This window comes from Bos indicus x Bos taurus, chromosome 24 (genome assembly GCF_003369695.1).
Source record: "Bos indicus x Bos taurus breed Angus x Brahman F1 hybrid chromosome 24, Bos_hybrid_MaternalHap_v2.0, whole genome shotgun sequence".
NCBI classification, from domain to species: Eukaryota; Metazoa; Chordata; class Mammalia; order Artiodactyla; family Bovidae; genus Bos; species Bos indicus x Bos taurus.
In genome coordinates, this window is record NC_040099.1 from 25,273,846 (window position 1) to 25,301,009 (window position 27,164).

The following is a 27,164-nucleotide window of genomic DNA, read 5'->3' on the forward strand; positions in this document are numbered from 1 at the left end:
CTAGTTTGCAAACACATTACTGAAAAGGGATTTCCTCTAGTTTTCAAGTAATTTCAGCTGCAAAAGAAAACACCTTCAATTCACAAATCTGTTTTTCACTCAGACATGTAAATTTTCTTAAAATAATTTTTACTTAAGCTTAAGATGAGCACAAAGTCAATTTCCCAGATTCAATTTAACATGTGTCAAACTTATGAAGACAGGCAATTTAAAAACATAAACACACATAAATAAAACAAAAAATATCTTATATAGCCTCCCCCAAATTTTCATTTTAACTATAAAAATAAATATTGCTTACCTGTTTCCTACTGAATCTTGAGAGATCTGAAAGTTTGGAATGATAGAAGAAACACCATATTCATCTTGATACTTCTTACAAGATTTGTAATGATGTCTCATGCGATAGAATTTAATCTGTAAATTATTGATTAAAAAAGCAATGTGACTTTCAAAAGAACAAACATTATATGATGCCATTTATATAAGGCAGAAGAGAATTCAGAGATATAATGTAGAACATAGGTTACTAGATGGGGTGGGGAAGATGGAAGGGCAGGGGAACAGCAAGTTACAAGTTAACAGGTACAGATTTTCTGTTTGGGATGATGAAAAAATTCTGGAAATAGATAGTGGTGACTGTTACACAATGCAGTGAATGTACTTAATACCACTGTATTGTACACTTAAAAATGGTGTGTTTTCTACATTACCATTCATAATACTGCACTAATTGTTCACTTGATGCCTCATTAAATTGTGTATATATGTATGTACATATATATAATACATATATATCATATACATATCATGTTTTCTTAGCAAATGGAAGTATATGTAGATGTTTATTATATAAAAAATAAGGTTTACCATGATCTTTCACTTATTAAAAAAAAACTAAGAAAAGGCTATTTTACATTATGCATTTTCACCATATTAAAAAAAAATTTAAAAATCTTTAACGTATTGTGACTTTTAGTTTAAAAGAGAATTCATTAAGATTTGAGACACTGCCAACAAGAGAAAAAAAATAAGACAAAAACAGGTAAGTAAATAATCCATTTAAACAAGAGATTTTTTTTTTAAGTAAATTAACTCTAAAAATAAGTTTCTGTCCATTAGATGCAGAGAAAATGTAGATGAGTCCAACAGTCCATAAACAAAATTAATAAATAATTTTATACTTGAAAAAATACTATTAATAGACACAAAATAATATTAAAAGTATTAAGAAGTTGCCTCATGGCACTAGGCATATTTTTCTTTCTTTAACTACTGTAACCTGGCAGAGTTAGAAAATGCTTTAAAAAACCAAGTTCCCAAATTAACACTTGGAACATTTTTCAGTTTCTCTCTAAGGAGCAGAGCCAGAAATCTCAAGTATATTTTCCAACTTCACTTCATTGCCTTGTCAGTTAACACCTCCCTCAAAGAGATGGAAAATCAGGTATGTCTTGTGTGAATGCATAAAACAGCAATTGGTTTTGCTCAAAGACTTTATTTGCTGTTTGAGAAAGTGGCTGTGATAAATCTATAAATAAACCAATATACTCAAAGCCTAACTACCTCTCACCATTTCACTCTGTCTCCAAAAGACAAAATAAAATCCAGATTGGAGAATTAATGTCGGTTATTTGCCAATACCTGATTTTTCCCATCTGTTCCTTAAAAAGTAAGGAGTTTTCTGCCAAATACTTAGTGATTTTTTTAGATAAACACATAAATATCCAAGGAGAGTGGGCAGTTAGAGAGTTCCCCTTGACTACATAATCCATTTGGCCCATTTCTACAGGCAAAATGACAGTAATAATGCTACCAGAAAAACTACTTAAGAGCTCAAAGTGTACCAGAAACGGGGTTTAAGGGAGTTAAATGGCAGTTTGTTCATTCAGTTCATTTAGTAGGTAAATCAAGAGTGATTATTTTGAAAAAATGCCATGCTAAACATTATGGCAAATTCAAGGACATATCTTCTGGTCTCTGTTCTCAGTAAGTTTATTATCTAGAAAGATCTACAGCCATAACTTTTCTGGCCTTTTTTACCCTATTCCCAACCTAAATAATTTTTCTTCAAAACAGTACACACCAAGATAATTCAATCAGAAATCTCAAAACAGAAGTTTGACTTTCAAAGAACTACATCACATTTACTCTACCTGTTTTGCACAGCATCTGCAGCTACCAGAAAATTTCCTCATGATATTTTCAAGGTCTAAGGCCCGTTCAGGACATGCTCTCTCTCTTCTAGTCACATTTCCACGACAGAGGGGACAATGTATTCCGCTTTCTCTCATTGCAGTCAGGAAACACTTTCTACAAAAACTAAACCAAACATATGTGACACGTTACTATAGGAAAAAGTACTCTTTTCATCTTGATGATTAAAGACAGCAGTTATGAATACGTAATAATGCTAGGGTATTTGTATGTGAATAAACCTAGAATTTTTAAAACTATATATTAATTTCTCAGTATAAAACTAGTGTCTGGACTAGATGGGAATATAAAAGAAACTACACATAAGTCTTTTAACTTTTAACATAATACAGGAAAAATCAGAGAAAGCATGGTACAAAAGAATGACTGAATCCTATCCTGTGTTGCTTAGCAGCTGTGTGATTTTTAGGCGACACACTTAATCACAATGGGTCTCCATTTCCTTCCCTAACAAAATAAGAGAATGGACCACACATGAGCTTTTGTCTCAAACTGATATACTTCAAGATGTTGTTCTACATGATATGAATATGTCTCCTACAGAAACTTTTTCAGAAACTGAAGTATTCAAAGCTATTAAGGTTTCTCTGCTACAGAAACCAAATGATGCCCAAACTTCTGTGGTCAGGATATATGAAAATTCCCACAATATGCAATGGAACATGATTTGAGAAATACTTGAGAATCCATCCAGTTCTAAATATATAAAACCAACATTCTAATTGCAACCAAATTCACCAAAATCTTCTCCCCTAACCTAAACAAATACCAAAGCTGAACCTCTTGCTTTTAGAAAAAACAGATAAAAATCACAGCCATCTCTATCTGGGGTCCAGAATCATTTAATCCAAACCCCTATAAATACAAATACAAATCTTTCACATCTATACTATCAAAAGTTGAGAGATAAAAGTATGATAACATATCACTCTGAGTTTCTCAACTATGTAGCATTGAACAAGTGACTCTTCTTTAAAATCAGTTTCCTCACACATACAATAATGTTTCTATGTATACTTGGCAGGCTTGTTCAGAGGATTAAGACAGGTCATGTAGTCTTATTACATGTATAAAAACACTTACTACAGTATTTTTGACAGTCAGGAAAGTGCTCAATAAATATAAGGTAACATCACTAAGGTAGCACAGAAGAGATCACAATACATTAAAACATTAAAAATACTCATCATAAACAAGAGTCAAAGAAATGCAAAACAAACTAGATGGGAGATTTTTTTTTCAGTTGTCAAAACACTAGTTTTTAAAAATAATAATAATACGCAGACATAAAGGAGAGAAAAATTTATAAGTGCTCTGTATTTCTAAACTGCAACTTGTCAATAAATAACAAAATCCTTACTGAAGGTGTTCCAAAACTCTTAATGACATTTTCAGCTTTAAAAACCATCATCTTTAAGTTTAATTGTTTAAATTAAAAACTGAAATTTTACATTTTTTGGTAAATTTTTAGTACAACATATTTTAATTCTTTATTTCAATGTTTGCATTCTTTAATCAGAGGGACGGTTAAAAAGAAAAAAGGAGAGGAAGAGTCAGACAAAAAAAAGCTCATAAGACTAACTGGAACAATAGTCTAGACCATGATACAGTCTACATTAAGGGAGAGGTAGGAAGGAGGAATAGAGGATCACTATTTTAGAAACACAGTTATCAGTGTCTATGATCCTGTATGAAGGGAATGTCCTAAGTTAAAAAATAAAATATGACTTTTTGACAATTACTTGTGGGAGAATGAGAAAGAAAAGCATTTCTGATTTTGTAGACTGAGTAAAAAGTAACTGTATTAACCAAGTTAAGAAACACTGGAAGAGAAGAGTGAGTAAAAGGTGACAGTATTAACCAAGTTGAGAAATACTGGAAAAGTTGGTTTGACGGAAAAGTACAAATTTAAAACACCTACAAAAACCTCAATGCACAATATCCAGTAAACAAGTAGAAAGATGGATATGAAAATTAGGGGGAATATTTGGAGAGCAGACAAGATGAGACAAACACTAAAGAAACAATCTAGAGAAATAAAAACATTTAAAGGAAGGTTCAAAGAACCAGAAGAACTAAGAGTAAATAATGTTATAGAAGCTGAGTCTAGTAAACTAACAAAAAGAAATAGTAATTAAAGAGATAAAGGTAAAGCCATCACCAAACTATTAAGCTTAACATTTCTCTTTAAATAAAAATTGAAACTGTCAGGCTTCCCTAGTGGCTCAGTGCTAAAGAATCCACCTGCCAATGTGGGAGACACAGGTTCCATCCTGATCCAAGAAGATCCCACCTGCCACAGAGCAACTAAGCCCATGTGCCACAACTACTAAGCCTGTGTTCTGGAGCCCAGGAGCCACAACTACTGAGCCCATGTGCCGCAACTAAAGAGTCAATGTGCAGCAACTACCAAAGAACAGGCATGGCTTCTCACGCTTCACCAGAGAAGCCACAGCAATGAGAAGCCTGCACACCGCAACTGGAGAGTAGCTCCCACTCACCACAATTAGGAAAAAAGTGCCCTCACAGCAACAAAGCCCCAATACAGCCATCAATAGATACACATAAAAAATTATTGTTTTGAAAAATTGAAACTAAGTTCGTATCAACAAAATTCATTACAAAAAAGATAACCATGCATAAAATTGATGGAGCATGAGTGAACAAAATGAAGCAGGTTAGAATAACTATCAGCAAGTAAATTAGTCAATATGCTGGCTAACTTAACAATTAACTACAAATAAAATATAAACACAGAATATTAAAAGATTTTTTGAAACCTGATGTACAAACAAAAGTTGTATGGGGGGAGTAAATAAAATAAAGCACAATTTCAAAGTACACTTATTCAATATCTAAAATAGTATCAATCTGATGACACTACATACCCACCACAGTGACCAAAATGAAAAAAGTGGAAAATACCAAGTGTTGAGGATGATGTGAAACCAACCTAAATTTGCATTCGATGTTATAAAAGTATAAACTGATATGAATATTTTGAAGATTAATACAACCATTTGGCAGAATCTAATATAGACCAGTGGGCTTCCCCCCATGGCTCAACAGTAAAGAATCTGCCTGCCATGCAGGAACCTCAAGAGATTAGAGTTTAATCCCTACATCAGGAAGATCCCCTGGAGAAGGGGATGGCAACCTACTCCAGTATTCTTGCCTGGAGAATCTCATGGACAGAGAAGCCCGGTGGGCAGTCCATGGGATTGCAAAGAGTCAGACACGACTGAATCAACTTAGCACACACAATTACAGACCAGTAATTTCACTCCAAAGTATATACCCAACTGACTTGCATATATGATCAGAAGAAATGTCCTGGGAAGTTCACTGCCACACTATATGTAACAGCCAACAACACAAATGTCCATCAACAGAATAATGCATAAGCATTATAGCATATCCACAAAATGGAAACTCTAATATACTGCAATGAGAATGAATTCAGATGAACAATGTTGAGCTTTGGAAGCCAGATATGAAAGACTACAAAGTGCATGATTCTACTCTTATAAAGATCAAAGAGCAGGTAAGACTACTGTTAAAAGTCAAAACCACTGTGTCCTGAAGAAATGGGATATACAGCTCAGAGAAGTGAGGAGTTTCTAAAGTGCTGGTGATGGAGTCCTGGAGTTTAGTTGTTTGACATGGGTGTTGAATACACAGATGTGCTCTGTATGAAAAAAATTCACTGAGCTGGAATTAAATTTTCTCAATTAGGAGTAAAAACACGGGTAAATATGTTTAAACTTATAAAAATAACTAAATTATCTTCTAACAGGACCTAAAATAAAACAAACCAAAAGCCTATCTGGGCTCTCTACTGTATACTCAACTGAGCATATCTATCTTTCCAACCAGGGATCGAACCCAGGTCTCCTGCATTGCAAGCAGATGATTTACCACTGAGCCACCAGGGAACCAAATGGATACAAAAACAATATGCTGTCTACAAGAGACCCACCTCAAACCTAGGGACACATACAGACAAAATGAGGGACTGGAAAAAGATATTGGAGACCAAAAAAAAGTAGGAACAGCAATACTCAGATAAAGTAGACTTTAAAGACTATGACAAGAGACAAAGAAGGACACTACACAATGATCAAGGAATCAACCCAAGAATATAATATAATAATTATAAACATATATGCACCCAACATAGGAGCACCTCAATATGTAAGGCAAATGCTAACAAGTATGAAAGGGGAAATTAACAGTAGCATAGTAATAGTGGGGGACTTTAATACTCCACTTACACCTATGGATAAAACAACCAACAGAAAATTAGCAAGGAAACACAAGCTCTAAATGATACAATGGACCAATTAGATCTAGTTGATATCTACAGGGCATTTCATCCAAAAACAGTGGATTTCACCTTTCTCTCAAGTGAACACGGATCATTCTCCAGGAGAGATCACATCCTGCGCCACAAATCTAGCCACGGTAAATTTTAAAAATGAAATGATTTCAAGCATCTTTCCTGATCACAACGTTGTAAGATTAGATATCAACTACAGAAAGGAAAAAAAAAAAACAAAAAACTACAAAAAACACAAACATATGGAGGCTAAACAATACGCTCCTGAATAACCGACTGATCACAGAAGAAATCAAAAAGGAAATCAAAATATGCACAGAAACAAATGAAAACGAAAACACACAACACCACCTATGGGATTCAGTAAAAGCAGTGCTAAAAGGGAAGTTCACAGCAATACAAGCTTACCTCAGGAAACAAGAGAAACATCAAATAAGCAACCTAACTTCAAATGTAAAGCAACTAGAAAAGGAAGAAAAGAAGAACCCCAAAGTTAATGGAAAGAAGTCATAAAAATAAGAGCAGAAGTAAATGAAAAAGAAACAAAAGAGACTATAGCAAAGATCAACAAAACTAAAAGCTGACTCTTGAGAAGATACATAAAATAGACAAACTGTTAGCCAGACTCATCAGGAAAAAAAAGGAGAAGAATCAAATCAATAAAGTTAGAAATAAAAATGGAGAAATCACAACAGACAACACAAAAAGATCATAAGAGACTATTATGAGCAACTATATGCCAAAAAATGGGCAACTTGGAAAAAATGGACAAATTCTTATAAAACTATAACCTTCCAAAACTGAGCCAGAAAGAAACAGAAAATCTAAACAGACCAATCACAAGCACGGACATCAAAACTGTAATCAAAAATCTTCCAACAAACAAAAGTCCAGGACCAAATGGGATTACAAGTGAATTCTATCAAAAATTTAGAGAAACGCTAACACCTATTCTAATCAAAATCTTCCAGAAAACTGCAGAGAAAGGCAAACTCCCAAACTCATTCTATGAGGCCACCATCATCTTGATACCAAAACCAGACAAAGATTTGTAACGAATGCCACGAAAAAAGAAAACTACAGGCCATTATCATTGATGAACAAAGATGCAAAAATCCTCAACAAAATTCTAGCAAACAGAATCCAGCAACATATTAAAAAGATCATACATCATGACCAAGAGGGCCTTATTCCAGGGATGCAAGAATTCTTCAATATTCACAAATCAATCAATGTGATACAACGTATTAACAAATTGAAAAATAAAAACCATATGATTAACTCAATAGATGCAGAGAAAGCCTTTGACAAAATTCAACACCCATTTATAATAAAAACTCTCCAGAAGGCAGGCATAGAAGGAACATGGTGGTGGTTTACTCATTAAGTCGTGTCCAACTCTTGTGATCCCATGGACTGTAGCCTGCCAGGCTCCTCTGTCCATGGGGTTCTCCAGGCAAGAATACTGGAATGGGTCGCCATTTTCTCCTCCACATGATCTTCCCAACCCAGGAATGAAACCCAGGTCTCCTGCACTGCAGGCAGATTCTTTACCAACTGAGCTATGAGGGAAGCCTCCACCTCAATATAATAAAACCGAGAGCAAACATTATCCTCAATGGCAAAAAATTGAAAGCATTTTCTCTAAATTTAGGAACAAGACAAGGGAGCCCACGCTCACCACTACTATTCAACATAGTTTTAGAAGTCCTAGCCACAGCAATCGGAGAAGAAAAAGAAATAAAAGGAATCCAGAGTGGAATAGAAGCAGCAAAACTCTCAGTGTTTGCAGAGGACATGATCCTCTACAGAGAAAACCTTAAAGATACCACCAAAAAATTACTAGAGCTAATCAATAAATATACTAAAATTACAGGATATAAAATTAATACACAGAAATGCCTCACATTCCTATACACTAACAATAAAAAAATAGAGATATTAAGAAAACAATCCCATTTACAATTGCAATGAAAAGAATAAAATATTTATGAATAAATCTACCTAAAGAAACAAAAGACCTCTATATCAGATCAGATCAGATCAGAGATCAGTCGCTCAGTCGTGTCCGACTCTTTGCGACCCCATGAATCGTAGCACGCCAGGCCTCCCTGTCCATCACCAACTCCCAGAGTTCACTCAGACTCACGTCCATCGAGTCAGTGATGCCATCCAGCCATCTCATCCTCTGTCGTTCCCTTCTCCTCTTGCCCCCAATCCCTCCCAGCATCAGAGACTTTTCCAATGAGTCAACTCTTCACATGAGGTGGCCAAAGTACTGGAGTTTCAGCTTTAGCATCATTCCTTCCAAAGAAATCCCAGGGCTGATCTCCTTCAGAATGGACTGGTTGGATCTCCTTGCAGTCCAAGGGACTCTCAACAGTCTTCTCCAACACCACAGTTCAAAAGCATCAATTCTTTGGTGCTCAGCTTACTTCACAGTCCAACTCTCACATCCATACATGACCACAGGAAAAACCATAGCCTTGACCAAACGAATCTTTGTTGGCAAAGTAATGTCTCTGCTTTTGAATATGCTATCTAGGTTGGTCATAACTTTCCTTCCAAGGAGTAAGTGTCTTTTAATTTCATGGCTGCAGTCACCACCTATAGTGATTTTGGAGCCCAGAAAAATAGTCTGACACTGTTTCCACTGTTTCCCCATCTATTTCCCATGAACTGATGGGACCGGATGCCATGATCTTCGTTTTCTGTATGTTGAGCTTTAAGCCAACGTTTTCACTTTCCACTTTCACTTTCATCAAGAGGCTTTTTAGTTCCTCTTCACTTTCTGCCATAAGGGTGGTGTCATCTGCATATCTGACGTTATTGATATTTCTCCTGGCAATCTTGATTCCAGCTTGTGTTTCTTCCAGTCCAGTGTTTCTCATTTTGTACTCGGCATATAAGTTAAATAAACAGGGTGACAATATACAGCCATGACCAACTCATTTTCCTATTTGGAACCAGTTTGTTGTTCCACGTCCAGTTCTAATTGTTGCTTCCTGACCTGCATACAAATTTCTCAAGAGGCAGATCAGGTGGTCTGGAATTCCCATCTCTTTCAGAATTTTCCACAGTTTCTTGTGATCCATACAGCCAAAGGCTTTGGCATAGTCAATAAAGCAGAAATAGATGTTTTTTCCGGAACTCTCTTGCTTTTTCCATGATCCAGCAGATGTTGACAATTTGATCTCTGGTTCCTCTGCCTTTTCTAAAACCAGCTTGAACATCAGGAAGTTCACGGTTCAGGTATTGCTGAAGCCTGGCTTGGAGAATTTTGAGCATTACTTTACTAGCGTGTGAGATGAGCACAATTGTGTGGTAGTTTGAGCATTCTTTGGCATTGCCTTTCTTTGGGATTGGAATGAAAACTGACCTTTTCCAGTCCTGTGGCCACTGCTGAGTTTTCCAAATTTGCTGGCATATTGAGTGCAGCACTTTCACAGCATCATTTTTCAGGATTTGGAATAGCTCAACTGGAATTCCATCACCTCCACTAGCTTTGTTCGTAGTGATGCTTTCTAAGGCCCACTTGACTTCACATTCCAGGATGTCTGGCTCTAGGCCAGTGATCACACCACGGTGATTATCTGGGTCGTGAAGATCTTTTTTGTACAGTTCTTCTGTGTATTCTTGCCATCTCTTCTTAATATCTTCTGCTTCTGTTAGGTCCATACCATTTCTGTCCTTTATCGAGCCCATCTTTGCATTAAATGTTCCTTTGGTATCTCTGATTTTCTTGTAGAGATCCCTAGTCTTTCCCATTCTGTTGTTTTCCTCTATTTCTTTGCATTGGTCACTGAAGAAGGCTTTCTTATCTCTTCTTGCTATTCTTTGGAACTCTGCATTCAGATGTTTATATCTTTCCTTTTCTCCTTTGCTTTTCGCTTCTCTTCTTTTCACAGCTATTTGTAAGGCCTCCCCAGACAGCCATTTTGCTTTTTTGCATTTCTTTTCCATGGGGATGGTCTTGATCCCTGTCTCCTGTACAATGTCACAAACCTCATTCCATAGTTCATCAGGCACTCTATCTATCAGATCTAGGCCCTTAAATCTATTTCTCACTTCCACTGTATAATCATAAGGGATTTGATTTAGGTCATACCTGAATGGTCTAGTGGTTTTCCCTACTTTCTTCAATTTCAGTCTGAATTTGGCAATAAGGAGTTCATGATTTGAGCCACTGAGCTCCCGGTCTTGTTTTTGCTGACTGTATAGAGCTTCTCCATCTTTGGCTGCACAGAATATAATCAGTCTGATTTCAGTGTTGACCATCTGGTGATGTCCATGTATAGAGTCTTCTCTTGTGTTTTTGGAAGAGGGTGTTTGTTATGATCAGTGCATTTTCTTGGCAAAACTCTATTAGTATTTGCCCTGCTTCATTCCGTATTTCAAGGCCAAATGTGCCTGTTACTCCAGGTGTTTCTTGACTTCCTACTTTTGCATTCCAGTCCCCTATAATGAAAAGGACATCTTTTTTGGGTGTTAGTTCTAAAAGGTCTTGTAGGTCTTCATAGAACCGTTCAACTTCAGCTTCTTCAGCATTACTGGTTGGGGCATAGACTTGGATTACTCTGATATTGAATGGTTTGCCTTGGAAACGAACAGAGATCATTCTGTCGTTTTTGAGATTGCATCCAAGTGCTGCATTTCGGACTCTTTTGTTGACTATGGTGGCCACTCCATTTCTTCTGAGGGATTCCTGCCCGCAGTAGGAGATATAATGGTCATCTGAGTTAAATTCACCCATTCCAGTCCATTTCAGTTCGCTGATTCCTAGAATGTCGACATTCACTCTTGCCATCTCTTGTTTGACCACTTCCAATTTGCCTTGATTCATGGCCCTGACATTCCAGGTTCCTATGCAATATTGCTCTTTACAGCATCGGACCTTGCTTCTATTACCAGTCACATCCACAGCTGGGTATTGTTTTTGCTTTGGCTCCATCCCTTCATTCTTTCTGGAGTTATGTCTCCACTGATCTCCAGTAGCATATTGGGCACCTACTGACCTGGGGAGTTTCTCTTTCAGTATCCTATCATTTTGCCTTTTCATACTGTTCATGGGGTTCTCAAGGCAAGAATACTGAAGTGGTTTGCCATTCCCGACCTAATTAATCTTAAGAGCTTTTGCACGGCAAAGGAAACTATTAGCAAGGTGAAAATGCAGCATTCCAAATGGGAGAAAATAATAGCAAATGAAACACCCAACAAAGAATTAATCTCCAAAGTATACAAGCAGCTCATGCAGCTCAACACCAGAAAAACGAAGCCCATCAAAAAAGTGGGCCAAAGAACTAAAGACATTTCTCCAAAGAAGACATACAGATGGCTAACAAACACATGAAAAGATGCTTAACATCAATCATTATTAGAGAAATGCAAATGAAAACCACAATGAGGTATCATCTCACAACAGTTAGAAAGGCCGCCATCAAAAGTCTACGAACAATAAATGCTGGAGAGAAGGCAACCCTCTTACACTGTTGTTGGGAACGCAAACTGGTATAGCCACTATGGAGAACAGTGTGGAGATTCCTTAAAAAATTGGAAATAAAACTTCCATACAACCCAGCAATCCCACTGCTGGGCATACACACCGAGGAAACCAGAACCAAAACACAAATGTACCCCAATGTTCATTGAGCACTTATAAACAGTTCATTGAGCCGTTTACAACAGCTAAGACATGGAAGCAACCTAGATATCCATGGGCAGATGAATGGCTAAGCGGGTACATATACACAATGGAATATTACTCAGCTATAAAAAGGAATGTATTTGAATCAGTTTTAATAAAGTGGATGAAACTGGATCCTATTGTACAGAGTGAAGTAAGTCAGAAAGAGAAATACCAATACAGCATATTAATGCATATATATGGAATTTAGAAAGATGGTAACAACGATCCTATATACAAGGCAGCAAAAGAGACACAGATGTAACGAACAGACTTTTGGACTTTGGGATAGGCAAGGGTGGAATGATTTGAGAGAATATTACTGAAACATGCATATTACCATATGTAAAAGAGATGACCAAGGCAAGTTCAATGCATGAAGCAGGGTACTCAAAGCCGGTGCTCTGGGGCAACCTAGAGGAATGTGGTGGAGAGGAAGTAGGAGGGGGATTCCGGATAGCGGGGGGTCAAATGTGCACCCGTGGCTGATTCATGTCAATATGTGGCAAAAACCACAATACTGTAAGGTAATTATCCTCAGTCATGTCTGACTCTTTGTGACACCATGGACTGCAGCACGCCAAGCCTCCCTGTCCATCACCATCACCCAGAGCTTGCTCAAACTCATGTCCATCGAGTTGGTGATGCCATCCAACCATCTCATTCTCCGTCGTCCCCTTCTCCTCCTCCTTCAATTTCTCCCAGTACCAGGGTCTTTTCCAATGAGTCAGTTCTTTGCATGAAGTGGCCAAAGTAGTAGAGTTTCAGCTTCAACATCAGTCCTTCCAATGAATATTCAGGACTGACTTCCTTTAAGATGGACTACTTTGATCTCCTTGCAGTCCAAGGGACTCTCAAGAGTCTTCTCCAACACCACAAGTCAAAAGCATCAATTCTTTGGTGCTCGGCTTTCTTTATAGTTCAACTGTCACATCCACACATGCTGCTACTGCTGCTAAGTCACTTCAGTCATGCCCAACTCTGTGCAACCCCATAGACGGCAGCCCACCAGGCTCCCCTGTCCCTGAGATTCTCCAGGCAAGAACACTGGAGTGGGTTGCCATTTCCTTCTCCAATGCATAAAAGTGAAAGTGAAGTCGCTCAGTCGTGTCCCGACTCTTAGCAACCCCCTGGACTGCAGACCACCAGGGTCCATCCACACATGGCTACTGGAAAAACCATAGATTTGACTATACAGACCTTTGTCAGCTAAGTAATATCTGATTTTTAATATGCTGTGTAGGTTGGTCATAGCTTTTCTTCCAAGGAGCACACATCTTATCATTTCATGGCTGCAGTCACCATCTGCAGTGATTTTGGAGACCAAAAAAATAAAGTCTATCACTGTTTCCATTGTTTCCCCATCTATTTCGCATGAACTGATGGGACTAGATGTCATGATATTAGTTTTTTGAATGTTGAGCTTTAAGCCAACTCTTTTACTCTCCTCCTTCGTTTTCATCAAGAGGTTTTTTAGTTCCTCTTCACTTTCTGCCATAAGGGTGGTGTCATCTGCATATCTGAGGTTATTGATATTTCTCCCAGCAATTTTGATTCCAGCTTGTGCTTCATCCAGCTCGGCATTTCGCATAATGTACTCTGGATATAAGTTAAATAAGCAGGGTAACAATACACAGCCTTGATGTACCCCTTTCCCAATTTGGAATCAGTCTGATGTTCCATGTCTGGTTCTAACTGTTGCTTCTTGACCTGCATATAGATTTCTAAGGAGGCAGGTAAGGTGGTTTGGTATTCCCATCTCTTTCAGAATTTTCCACAGTTTGTTGTGATCCACACAATCAAAAGCTTTGGCATAGTCAATAAAGGAGACGTTTTTCTGGAACTCACTTGCTTATTTTATGATCCAACGGATACTGGCAATTTGACCTCTGGTTCCTCTGCCTTTTCTAAATCCAGCTTGAACATCTGACAGTTCATGGTTCATGTATTGTTGAAGCCTGGCTAGGAGAATTTTGAGCATTACTCTGCTAGCGTGTGAGATGAGTACGATTGTGTGTTAGTTTGAACACTCTTTGGCATTGCCTTTCTTTGGGATTGGAATAAAAACTGACCTTTTCCAATCCTGTGGCCACTGCTGAGTTTTCCATATGTGCTGGCATATTGAGTGCAGCACTTTCACAGCATCATCTTTTAGGATTTCAAATAGCTCAACTGGAATTCCTTCACCTCCACTAGCTTTGTTCATAGTGATGCTTCCTAAGGCCCACTTGACTTCCTAAGGCCCAGTGAAAACTGGTTCCATTTAAAAGGATGAAAAATTCGAGGTCTGTCAATTCTTCCCAACAATTGTCAGCTCTCATCTACAATTATGTTGGTGGCTGCAAAAAAGTTCATGATTATTTCTTTTTTCCAACTGAAATGACCTTCTTTCTTATCATGCTATCTGAATTGTACTGTCTGATATTAATATTTCTATACCAGCATTCTTTGGGATAATACACAAATACACTCAGAAAAGTTAGCACTTTTACTCTCTGAAAGACTCAGTTCTGGTAAAATTACACATGCATTCCTAGAAATGACTGCACTATGCAAAGTCATCCAGTAAAAATCAAAGAGTTTATGGGAAAAATGGGACTGGGGCAAAACTCAAATGTGAACATCTGAAAGAATACTCTATGTAAAGTTTTAATTTAGTCTGAAAAAAGTACACACTACTCATTACAATAACCATGAAAGAGTATTTTAGCTTTATTTATATTTTATATTCCCTAAGGGAAATGCTGTAAGCAAGTATGAATACAATTTTTATGTACACTATGCTACGGGAAGGGAAAGAATATATGTTCAGATTTGCTTATGTATACGTAAAACTTCTGAAAAGATACCAAAGAAATAGTGATATATACTGGGGAACTGTGGGGCAGAGGTGGATACAACAAGTGACAATAGGAATAAGATTTGGGGAAGTTCTCTGCTGGCCTAGTGGTTGGGATTTCAAGCCTTCATTTCTGTGGCCTGGGTTCAATTCCTGGTCAAGAAACTGAGATCATGCAAACTGTGTGGCTTGGCCAAAAATAAAAAACCCTAAGTCAAATCTTAGTAACTATGCACAGCTATCCTTTAAATAGACACTAAAACTACTTCTTAAAGACCGGTAAAAATATATCTTAGAAAGCAAAACTGATTTACAAAGGTGCAAAAACAGCTTAATGAAGGAAAGATAGACTTTTTAATAAATGATGCTAGAGCAACTGGAAATCCATAGACCAAAAAAATAAACTCCACTCAAACTGCCCCTTTATATAAAGTTAATTCAAAACAGATCACAGACTGTAGTAAAGTGGGTTATGGCCATCCAAAGATATAGTCACTTCCTAATTCCCAGGAGAAGATAGTATCACCTTATATTATAAGAGATCTGATTACCGTTAAGGCTTGGGGATGAAGAAATTAGCTGAGATTATCCAAGTGGGTCCCAAATGCTACAAGTCTTTGTAAAAGAGGCAGAAGGAGATCTGACACAAACACACAGAAGAAAAGCCATACTGAGATGGAGGCCAAGACTAGAGTGATGTGGCCCCCAGCTTCTCAAGGCCCTGCCAACACCTTGACTTTGGCCAACTCAAATTGATTTCAAACTTCTATCCTACAGAACTGTGAAAAAATTCATTTCTGTTTTAAAGTCACCAAGTTTGTAGTAATTTGTCATAGCAGTCCTAGGAGACCAATTCACAGAGCAAAATGTAAAACATAAACCTTTCAGAAAAAGGTAGAAAATATTTAGAATACAGAGCTAGACAGAGTTCTTAGACTTAATGTTGAAAACACATTTCACAAGAGGAAAAATTGATAAAGTGGACATTATAGAAATCCTAAATGTTTGCTGTGCAAAGACTGTTAAAAAGTCAAAAAGAGAATCCAAAGACTGGGGGGAAAAAATTGTAAATCATGTATCTAACAAAGGAGTAGTATCTAGAATACATAAAGAAGTCTCAAAGCTGAAAAGGAAAAAGCAAATAATCTAATTTAAAAACATAGGCAAAAGAAACTGAACAGACATGATGCTAATTTTACCTGAGAAGATACAGATACTAAACAAGCACATGAAAAGATGTTTAACATCATTAGCCATTAGTAAAATGTAAATTAAAGTCATCAGATATCACTGCACACATTGAAATGGCTTAAATTTTTAAAAATTGACAACATGAAATGCTGGTGAGGATACAAAGAAACTGGATCACTCATACATTGCTGGTGGAAATGTTAAATGGTACAGATACCGTAGGAAATGATCTGGCATTTTCTTAAAAGATAAAACATGCAACCACCATATGATCCACTAATTGTGTTCTTGGGCATTTATCCTAGAGGAATGAAAGTTTATGTTCACACAAAAATCTGTACATGATTATTTATAGCAGCTCTATTTGAAATACTCAAAAACTGACTATTCCAGATTGCCTTCAGTGGATCAATGTTTAATCAAAATGCAGTACATCCATACCATGTATGCATGCATATTCACCAATAAGAGGAAATAATGGTAACACACAAAAACCTGAATCTCTAGAGAATTGTGCTGAGGGGAAAAAAGAAATCCCAAAAAGTTATAAATTGTTTGATTCCATTTATATAACATTACATAACATTCTCTGGTAATAGCTCTATTGAAATATGAGGATGAGATGGCTGGATATGGCATCACCAATGCAATGGACATGAACTTGAGCAAACTTGGGGAGATGATAAAGGATAGGGAGGCCTGGTGTGCTGCAGTCCATGGGGTCACAAAGAGTCAGACACAACCGGGCGACTGAACAACAGCAACTATTGGATAAAACTCACATACCATACACCATTCACCCATTTAAAGCGTACTTTTCAGTGAGCTTTTATTTTTTTATTGTATTTTACAGAGTTGCACAATATTTAAGATTCTTGAAATGACAAAATTATGGAAACAGAGAGCATGAGAACGTTAGTGCTTGCCAAGGGTGAAGGAGGGACAGAGTGGAATCAAGAGGAAAGTGGGTGTGACTGTACAAGAAATACAGGAAAAATCTTTGTGGTGATGGAAATGTTTTTTATCTTTATCAATGAGATATCCTGGTTTTATTTACAAGACATTATGATTAAGGGAAACTGGGTCAGGGTACACAATTTGTATATTATTTCTTACAACTACATGTGAATCTACAATAATCTCAAAATAAATAACTTATCCATATATTATAATGAATATTCACCTAATAATATGCTTTAAGTACTTACTACATAACAGACACTAGGGACACATCAGGGAACAAAAGTGATGAAAATCCCTACCTTGATGGGACTTCCAGCATAGGTACTGGCACCAAGTGTGTGTGTGTGTATACACTATATCTCAAAACAGTTAACAAGTCATATGATACTGTGCTAAAAATTAGCAAAAGTTACTAATGAAAGTGAAAAATCCCCAAAGAATCAAATTAGAAGAATTCAAATACACTAAAGAGATTTTACCAAAAACAGAAAAGGAATACCCTCTAAGAAATACTAAGGTCAACTAAATAAGATAGGCAAATTAATAATGATTCAAAACCATGTATCTGGGAGAATGGCATTAAAACATGTATAATACCCCATAAGAAACGAATCGCCAGTCCAGGTTTGATGCAGGATACAGGAAGCTTAGGGCTGGTGCACTGGGATGACCCAGAGGGATGGTATGGGGAGGGAGGTGGGAGGGGGGTTCAGGATGGGGAACATGTGTATACCTGTGGCGGATGCATGCTGCTGTATGGCAAAACCAATACAATATTGTAAAGTAAAAATAAAAATAAATAAATAAAATTTCTAAAAGTTTAAACAAAAAAACCCATATATCTTAGTAGATTCCAAGTAAGTCTGAAAATGGACAATTTTCTTTAGAAGATTCAACAAACAAAAAAATGGACAGCATTATAACTTAGATAAAAGCAATCAAGTATCTCAAATCTAAATGTATAATAAGATACAGTAATCTACCAAAACAAACAAAAGGCAGGAAAATAATGTAAAATAAGTAATAAATTACAATGGGTTATTACTGAATCAGTCATAGAAATGACCACAAATGTACATAAAGCACATTCTGAACAATAAAATTATAAATTAGGATATAAATATTTAATATGGAAAAATGCATATAGCTTGCTAGCAACTAAAAAAATAAATTTTAAAGTGACTTCTAGACACCATTATGAACTGTATTAAACTAACAAAATACTGGTTTACAAAAAAAGCTGGCAAAATATAGATATACTTTAATAGTATTAATGGCATTGTGTAAGCCCAGGTTTGTAGAAAGCAACATGACATCTATACAAACAGCAGAAACTATTTTTTGAGCATTTAACATGTGCTAGGCAGGGTTCCAGAAACTTTATCTTAACATACATTATCTTAAGTTCTTAATAATAAATAAACGTTTAAAAGTTCCTTTATTTTACAGATAAGGAAACGAAGACTTTACAAAAAATAAGTAAACAGGGCTTCCCTGGTGGTTCAATGGCTAAGACTGAGCTCCCAAGGCAGAGGCCCGGTTCAAGCCCTGGTCAGGGAACTAGATCCCACTTGCCACAACTAACAGTTTGCATGCCACAACAAAAAGATCCCACATGTTGCAATGAGGACCCAGCGCAGCCAAACAAATAAATACCTTTATAAATAAACCTGTAAGAGACTAAGGCAAGGTGTTTCTTCATTGAAAAACAAAGCCCTGAATTTTCCCTCACCCCAAAATACTCTATATACAAACACAGTCCTCCACAAATTAACACCTACATGTCACTTAAACCTCAGCAACAATTTCACTTCCTCAAGAAAGGTCTTTGACTACTGAACCATCCACTCACCAACCCACCTAGATCTGCTCCCCTTCTTATGCTTGCTCTTTCAACCTGTAGGTTTGTAACTACACATTTATTTGAGTGTTTATTTGAACTAAAATGTGTCTCATCAATGCCAATTCTGAGGGCAGGGATCATATCTAACTGTACACCACTGTATGACCAGCACTGTAACACAGAGCTGGGCACGTAGTTGTTGCTCAGTCATAAGTCATGTCTGACTCTTTGTGACCCCATGGACTGCATGCAGCACGCCAGGTTCCTTTGTCCTCCACTATCTCCCAGAGTTTGCTCAAATTCATGTCCATTGAATCAGTGATACTATGTAACCATCTCATTCTCTGCCACCCACTTCTCCTTTTGCCTTCAATCTAGTAGGCATTGAATGCTAACCTACCTTAACCTAATCCAAAAATTTACTTAACCCAAAATACAATCCACAGTCCTCAAATCAAAACCATGAGCACCTTTCATGTACAAAATACTTCAATATAGCTATAATCATTCTTGTGTGACACAGCTGACAAATTCCCTTGTATTTACCCTCTGACCCAGCAACTCCACTTGTGAGAATTATCTTACAGGAAAAACTCTCACATGTGAAATGGTATTCATACAAGTTTAATCACTGTGGCACTATCTGTAACAGCAAAAAGACTGGAAACAACCTACGTGTCCATCGGGTAAGAGATTAGCTAAATAAATAATGATACATCAAAAACGGAATACTAGAACACTCAGTATGTTCCATTGGGGTCAGGAATTTCTGTCTGGTTTGTTGAACCCCTAGAGCCCTAGAATATACAATAGTACTGTCAGCACATCATGGACACTCAGTGTTGGCTGAATGAATTAATGAAAACTCTACAACCAGAAAAAAAAGAGAAAAAAAGAAGACCCTTTATGTACTGATATAGAATAACCTCCGATACACCAAAACATGAAAATAGCAATGTACAAAAGAGTGCATATAGTATGCACTCTGGAAGAATATATAAGGTAACAGTGACTGTGGTATTAAACATATGGACCAACACACTAGAAATAAGATTCCTTCTTGTTTACAAAAATAATCTAGCTTTTCATGTTAGATGCTATAGGTACTAAATTAAAAATATTTTTATATTTTGATGGGTTTTGAAAACTATAAAATATACATACAAGATTATTACTATCATTCACAAACATTACCTCATTTGGTCCGTGCAATAACACTGAGAAACAGGCTGCTTTTACCCGTTTTATGGAGAGGAAAACAGACTAAAAGGAGATAAATCACTTGACCAAGTGATACAGCTAGTAAGCTGTGGGCTCCAAACACAAATCCATTCATATAATTATTCAGTATGTAAAAGTAGACCTGGGTTGCTGCCTTTTAAGAGCTTCCAGTCTAACTGGAGAAAATGGCATCCATCAAATCAACTGACTCCAAAAATATTATGATTATAAACTGTGATAGGTGGTACACAAAGGAAGTTATTCAGGTCTTTTATCTCCATTCTACTGTTTCTGCCTCTGTACCACCATGCACATTTCTTCAGATACAAAACTGCTTATTCCTCATCTCCCTTTCACTAGACTATCTGAATTTGCTAGACAAAGTTTATTTCAAAACAAACTAGAATGAGACGGAAAAAAGGTACAAGTCAAGATTACTAGAACTATGTTGATATATCAAAGGAGCCTGCATCTTTAGGATAGTGAAACAATTTAAAAGGTTATCTTTAAATTTCTCCTACCTTTAAGCAAATGCCAGATGAATTTTCCTTATCCATTCTCCAAACAACAGGTTGATCAGACACTGGAAGAGAAAAGCAACTTTCCCATCCATCAAGCTCCTGCTTCACTATTAATTTTAAATTGTGTATCTTTTCTCTTCCTAGTGTATAATCAAAATCATTTCCCAAAATAACTTAAAACTTTCAAAAATCAGATATTTCAAGGTAGTCTTCAAGACTAAATCAAATCAATCTTCTGTTATATAATTAAATAGCATAGTTTTTTAATGATACCACTTTATAAATATTTTTCAAAAACATTTAGATAAAATCTCAAAAACTTTAAGAAAAAGATGGCCTAGAGCAGCATTTATTAAATCAGCAAGAAACCATATGAGCCTGGCTTTCAGAATTATAATTAGTATACAGAAAAGAAGAAATTTAAAAATATGTAATACGAGCATGAATGCCCAAACAGGATACCTATAAAGTTGCTCAAATTATAAGAAACATTAAGTGAAAATTCAGGGACTGGATAATCCAAAGCAGGTCAACAAAGAATCATAAACACACACACAAAAATCATACAAATCTGTGCTTAATGAGAAGTGGAAGCTGATCTATATCAGCTCATTTTAAAAGATGCTTCCTGGGACTTCCCTGGTCACCCAGTGGTTAAGACTCTATGCTCCCAGTTTAAGGGAGCACAGGTTGGATTCTTGGCCAGGGAACTAAGGTCCTGCATGCAGCCTGGTGCCACAAAAATAAATAAATAAAAGATGCTTCTTACATATATGCACCAAAGCAAATGGATTAGACTTCCATTTTTAAGAGTCTGGCAAGGCATTAACTTGTCATATGTAATTTTCACAGTTATAGAGCTTAGATCTAACAGCATACAAAGTTATTTCCTTAACCATTCAAAATAGACAAAGGTTTGGTTCACTACTGTACCGCACAGGGAGCTTAGCTTGGTGCTCTGTGGTGACCTAGATGGGTGGGATAGGTGTGTGCGGAGACTGTGGGGGGCAGTGTGGGGAGGGGGGGGCAGGTTCCAAGAGGGAGAGGAAATGTGTACATACAGTTGCTTTCCCTTTGTTGTACAGCAAAAATCAGCACAACATTGGAAGGCCACTATACCCCAATAAAAAACAAAAAACACCTGAATTCCTACACTAAAAAAAAAAAAAAAATCACTCAGTAAAAGCCAAAGTTCTTACAATGTTCTGTAAAGCCCTGCTCATAGTACTTAACACTTTCTAACAAACTGTATGACTTATTTGTCATGTTGTCTATTGCCTACCTCCCCAACTAGAATGTAAGTTCAGCAAAGAGGAAAATTTTGTTTTGTTTCTGCCTGGTACATAGTAAGTATTAAATAAAGGTTTTTGAATGAATGGGGAAAAAAAGGGAGGTTTGGTTCAAAGAGCCTTTGAAGATTACAAAGGATAAAACCAAGAGAGATAAATACTTTACCATTATGCCAGTCTGTACTTTCTGAAACATATCTGCTCAACTTTAATATTGTTAATTCATCTTTGTGTGTTTTTCAAAATATCTGACCACTCTAAGGCATCTGACACTCCTGACTACCTTTTCTTTAAAATTCTTCTTGGTTGCTTGTCACACTCTATCCTCATTTTTCTTCCTATTCTGTCTAATCCTCCTTAGGCTGCACTTTTTCTCAACTCCACATTTAAACATGTGTTCTCCAGCACTTTGTTCCATCTCAATCTCTGCTATCTTTCAATTTATATACATCCCCCAGTGGCTTCATCCATAGTCATAGCTTTAGTTCCATGCATTCCAGATCTTTGTACATACACTTAACTACTGGACAATCATCAAATCTTACACAATCTCCTTAAAATGTCAGGAACCTTTTCTCTCCAGTCCCTCTACTGTTACCTTGGTTCAAGTTTTAATCATTTCTCTGACAGAGCAATGATGATCTCTTCACTAATTCCACCAGTACCAAGCTAGACCAGGCTAGTAACTATAAGTATTCTAAAATTTAAATGTGACCATACTGCTCCCCTGACAAAATTATTCAGTAGATCTTCATGGTTTTCAGCAAGAAATTCAAATTGGCTTACACTGTAAATTCCTGCCAACATCTCTAAGCTCCATCTCACTACTCTCATCTTTGGCTCCAACCAAACTTTATAACCTGGAAACAGTCATCTCTGGTAACCCCTCCCCTTGCTGTACACCTAATCAGGGTATTCCCCAACAAACCTTGAATACCAATTCTGACCTAAACTATTACTTCATGCAGGAACTCTCTCCTCTACTCATAGGTTAATTTAGATACCTGCTTTCAAAGCTCACATAAAATTTCCTCAATTCCATACCATTCATATTCAGATACAGATCTTCTCCATTAAACTGTGAACATTCTCCAGAGAAACAGCACTTTGTATTCTCTGTACCTGACACCCAGAAGGCATCCAACAACAGCTGTTTGAAGGAATGTTACTCTTGCGTTAGTCACTCGGTCATGTCTGACTCTTTTGAGACCCCATGGACTGTAGCTTGCCAGGCTCCTCTGTTCATGAATTCTCCAGGCAAGAATACTGGAGTGGGTAGCCACTCCCTTCTCCAGGGGATCTTCCCAACCCAAGGATGGAACCCCGGTCTCCTGCATTGCAGGCGGATTCTTTACCATCTGAGCCACCAGGGGATGAATGAGGATTAAATGGGAATCTATTTTTTTGGTAAAGTTATTCCAGTGATAATGAATCTGCTCCTTCTACCAGAATAGGCAAATCCTTCACTGCCGTTGAAATGGCATAGGGGCCCAAAGCTCTCATCACCTCATCTCTCACTGCTGCTGCTGCTGTGAAGTCACTTCAGTCATGTCTGACTCTGTGTGATCCCACAGACAGCAGCCTGCCAGGTTCCCCTGTCCCTGGGATTCTCCAGGCAAGAATACTGGAGTGGATTGCCATTTCCTTCTCCAATGCATGAAAGTGAAAAGTCAAAGTGAAGTCGCTCAGTCGTGTCCGACTCTTAGCGACCTCATGGACTGCAGCCTACCAGGCCCCTCCATCCATGGGATTTTCCAAGCAAGAGTACTGGAGTGGGGTGCCATTGCCTTCTCCGCATCTCTCACTACTCATGAACAAAAAATTCCTTTTGTAGCTAAATATAAATTTGTTTGAGGCCCAGGTTTGTTCTCTGTGAAAGGGGAAGAGCAAATGACATTCTAAACTAGGTTTCTACAATATAATTTTATTTCCCCACTAAACTCCTTCTAATAATACCCTGTTCTACCATTATCACCCTTTCCAAAGAAAATGTTTTCTCCTTCCACCTTAATTTATTGTTTAGTCAGAACCTTAGGGCAACTGTGTATGTGTCTGATGGAGGACAGTGTGGGTAAAGGAGAGGATGGAGGATAAGTAGAACGTGTCCATTTCTCTTACCAAAATCTAGTCCCTATTTTATTTCCACATCTCAGCCCAAAGAAGATGATTTGAGAAAAACCCTCAACAAATCATCTCCACACTCATTTCCACAGCCTTGAGGTCAAGCCAAACTACAGTCTGATTTAACAAAATGTCTCACAGAGAAGTGAACCAGAGCAAACTGCATGGAATTTTGAGGGGAATGGAGAAGGCAATGGCACCCCACTCCAGTACTCTTGCCTGGGAAATCCCATGGACGCAGGAGCCTGGTGGGCTGCAGTCCATGGGGTCGCTAAGAGTTGCACACGACTGAGTGACTTCACTTTGACTTTTCACTTTCATGCATTGGAGAAGGAAATGGCAACCCACTCCAGTGTTCTTGCCTGGAGAATCCCAGGAACGGGGGAGCCTGGAGGGCTGGGGGTCGCACAGAGTGGGACACGACTGAAGCGACAGCAGCAGCAGCAGCAGAGATTACCATGAGCTCCATGAGGTCAGTGACCCAATGGATACTAGAAATGATTCTGTCCAAAAAAGACCTACTGCCTTACTTTGCCCTCCTTCCCTCCCTTTCTTCTATCCACTGCCAGCCCAAGCGCAGGCAAGCAACCAAGTTAAACACTTGTAGATTAAAAGCCAAAAGGCATACACTGTGCCCTAAACATTTCAAGATATTCTTTTAACTACCTGCATTTGTTGCACCAAATAATAAAGGAATAAAGACTGTCATTCATCTCCCATAAGCGGAAAAACTGTAACTGGTGTAACTTCTATCAAGAAAAGTCACATATTCTTGGGCTCATACAAGCACTACAGAAGAGTAAGGAAGACAACAGATTTAGAATCAGAGTGAGAAGAGTGGGTATCAAGAAACAGCTGTAAGGAAATTTGAGACTAACCCCAAATTCAACAACCCATTCTTCCAAAATTATAGAACCCAGTGGAAAGAGAAATCGATTTAGAAAATGGTTCGATTCCTTTCAGCAATTTACAAGCACACAGAACTTTCAAGTCTGGGTGTATTTTTTTCAAAACGAGATTTCCAAGCCTCACCTGCCAGAAATTCTTTTCTAAGTTTGGAATGGAGCCTGGGAATTGGTGTGTTTATTTAAAATGTTCCCCCAGAGACCCCGATCGGCAGTCAGGTTTGTCAGAAGTGCTATATACCTTTACAAGAAGGGCTCCTTCTAATTCTTACTGACATCCTAGTAGCCTCTATTAATTATCGAAGTGCTTCCTTTAAATATGCTAAATCGAACAGCACCAAGCCACCTCAACCAGCCAACCCCTCGCTGTGCTCCATCACCCTCCCTACGGTTACAGCCTTCATTTCAGTTCATTCCTCACAAGGGCGGTCTTTCTCATTTCCATCGTTGTAGCAATCAAGTAATAAGCAGAATGGTAAAACAAAGGGAAACTATCACTTCAATACCCGGAAATCCTGTCAGTTCTAACATATGAGGGAAGCCGATCCATTCTAGAGCATTCCAACCTGCACTGAATTTTGAACCGATTAAAACACTCTCAAGGGTGGTCTGTGAAGAGGGACTGAAAGGCTAAGTTAGATAAGAGCTCTAAATCTGGAACGATGGGCGGCCAAGATCCTGAAAGGAAAAGGGAGACCTGAGAGCCGGGGTGGGGGGTGGGGTCGCGGCGAGCGGGCACCTCAGGCCGGTTTTGACACTCGACACCCCAGCCTTCACTCGGGTTGCTAGGAAACAAAAAAGGCTCCACGTTCTCTGCAGTTCCTCCCCGGCCCTCAGCAGAGGGCAGGGGCCTCGAGAAGAGAGGACGCCATGGGGACTGGCCTGGGCACTGCCCCGGGGGCGCGACGACGAGGGAGCCCCGGGGCCAGACGGCTCGGGCTCAGGGGGACGGGCGCAGTGATCGGAGGCAGGGCGGCCCGGCCTCCGATTGACCGGGAATGGGCCCTCAGCGCCGAGCTGCGGAGAGGGGAGGCCGCGGCGGGCTCGGCTCCCACCAGGCTGCGTCCCAGGGTCCAGGGCGGGGTGCGGGGCCTAAAACCAGCCGGCTCCGCGCGGGGGAGGGGGCGTCTACTCACACGTGCTGACAGGCCGCAGTCCGCACAGGCGTTTTGAGCACCTCCTGACAGACGGGGCAGTAGAAATCATCTTCGGTGTAGGACGTGGCCGCGGAGAGCTCCTCGGCCATGGTGGGGGACGAAGGATGAAGGCGATGGCGGCGGCAGCGGCCGGGGTGGCGGTGGCGGCCAGGGGCCAGACTCCCTGCGCGAACCCGAAGGGGGCGGGGAATCGCGTCAGGAAGCTGCTCGCGCCAGGAAGGAGGCGGGGCCCCGGGGGGCGGGGCCCAGGAGGGGCGGGGCCGAGCGCGGAGACCCTACAGCGACCGCACTCGCCGGGCTAGGCTCGTGCCCTGGGGCGCTGCTCCCATAGGGGCAGGACTGGAAGGCGGTGCCTAGCGGGAGGCGGTGGCCGAGAGCCCGACGATTGGCTTCACTGTCGCTTCCGCTCGAGCCAGGAGCCTCCCCTCTCACCTGGGAAGGGCGTTCCTAGCCCTTCCCCCGCCCAGGGCCACACCCTCACCTGGCTCCGCAGGGCTCCGCCCTCAACCCTCTGCGGCGCGTCTAGCCTCCCTTTCCCCGGGCTTTTAGGCTCCTTTCACCACTCGCTCCCCGAAATCCCCCCTCCCACCCGCGCGGCCGTCGGTCTCCGGGCGGCAACCTACCCAGTACCTCGGCTCCCCGCCCCACACCTCCCTGTACCCGCCTCACGCCCCGCCCCCCGCACTCAGCTAGCATAGACTCTCACTTAAGAGCCCCAGAGCCCCGAGGCTAGTGAACCCACTTCCCGGGCGAGTGTTCGTAGAGAAGCCCGGCGCCGTAGTCGGGCTTCTTGTCCAGCCGTTGCCGCCTTCGCAGGCGAGGCCGGGAGGGGAGAGGCGGGCGGAATACGTGGTGCACATCGGCCCGAAACGGGG

General features: G+C 39.2%; 1 protein-coding gene across 2 annotated transcripts in view; it reads right to left on the reverse strand.

The window, feature by feature from the left end:
• RNF138 (ring finger protein 138) overlaps positions 1-26,486 on the reverse strand; it is a 40,464-nt gene extending 13,978 nt beyond the window's left edge. The window contains exons 1-3 of one of the 2 annotated variants that reach the window (XM_027525872.1): positions 26,269-26,486; positions 2,157-2,322; positions 302-417 (exon numbers count right to left, since the gene is read on the reverse strand). In XM_027525872.1, the coding sequence (XP_027381673.1) occupies positions 302-417; positions 2,157-2,322; positions 26,269-26,378 (392 nt within the window). In that variant the 5' untranslated portion in view covers positions 26,379-26,486. The remainder of the gene's footprint in view (positions 1-301; positions 418-2,156; positions 2,323-26,268) is intronic. The other variant, XM_027525871.1, reaches the window with a different exon arrangement.
• Between the last annotated feature and the right edge of the window lie 678 nt (positions 26,487-27,164).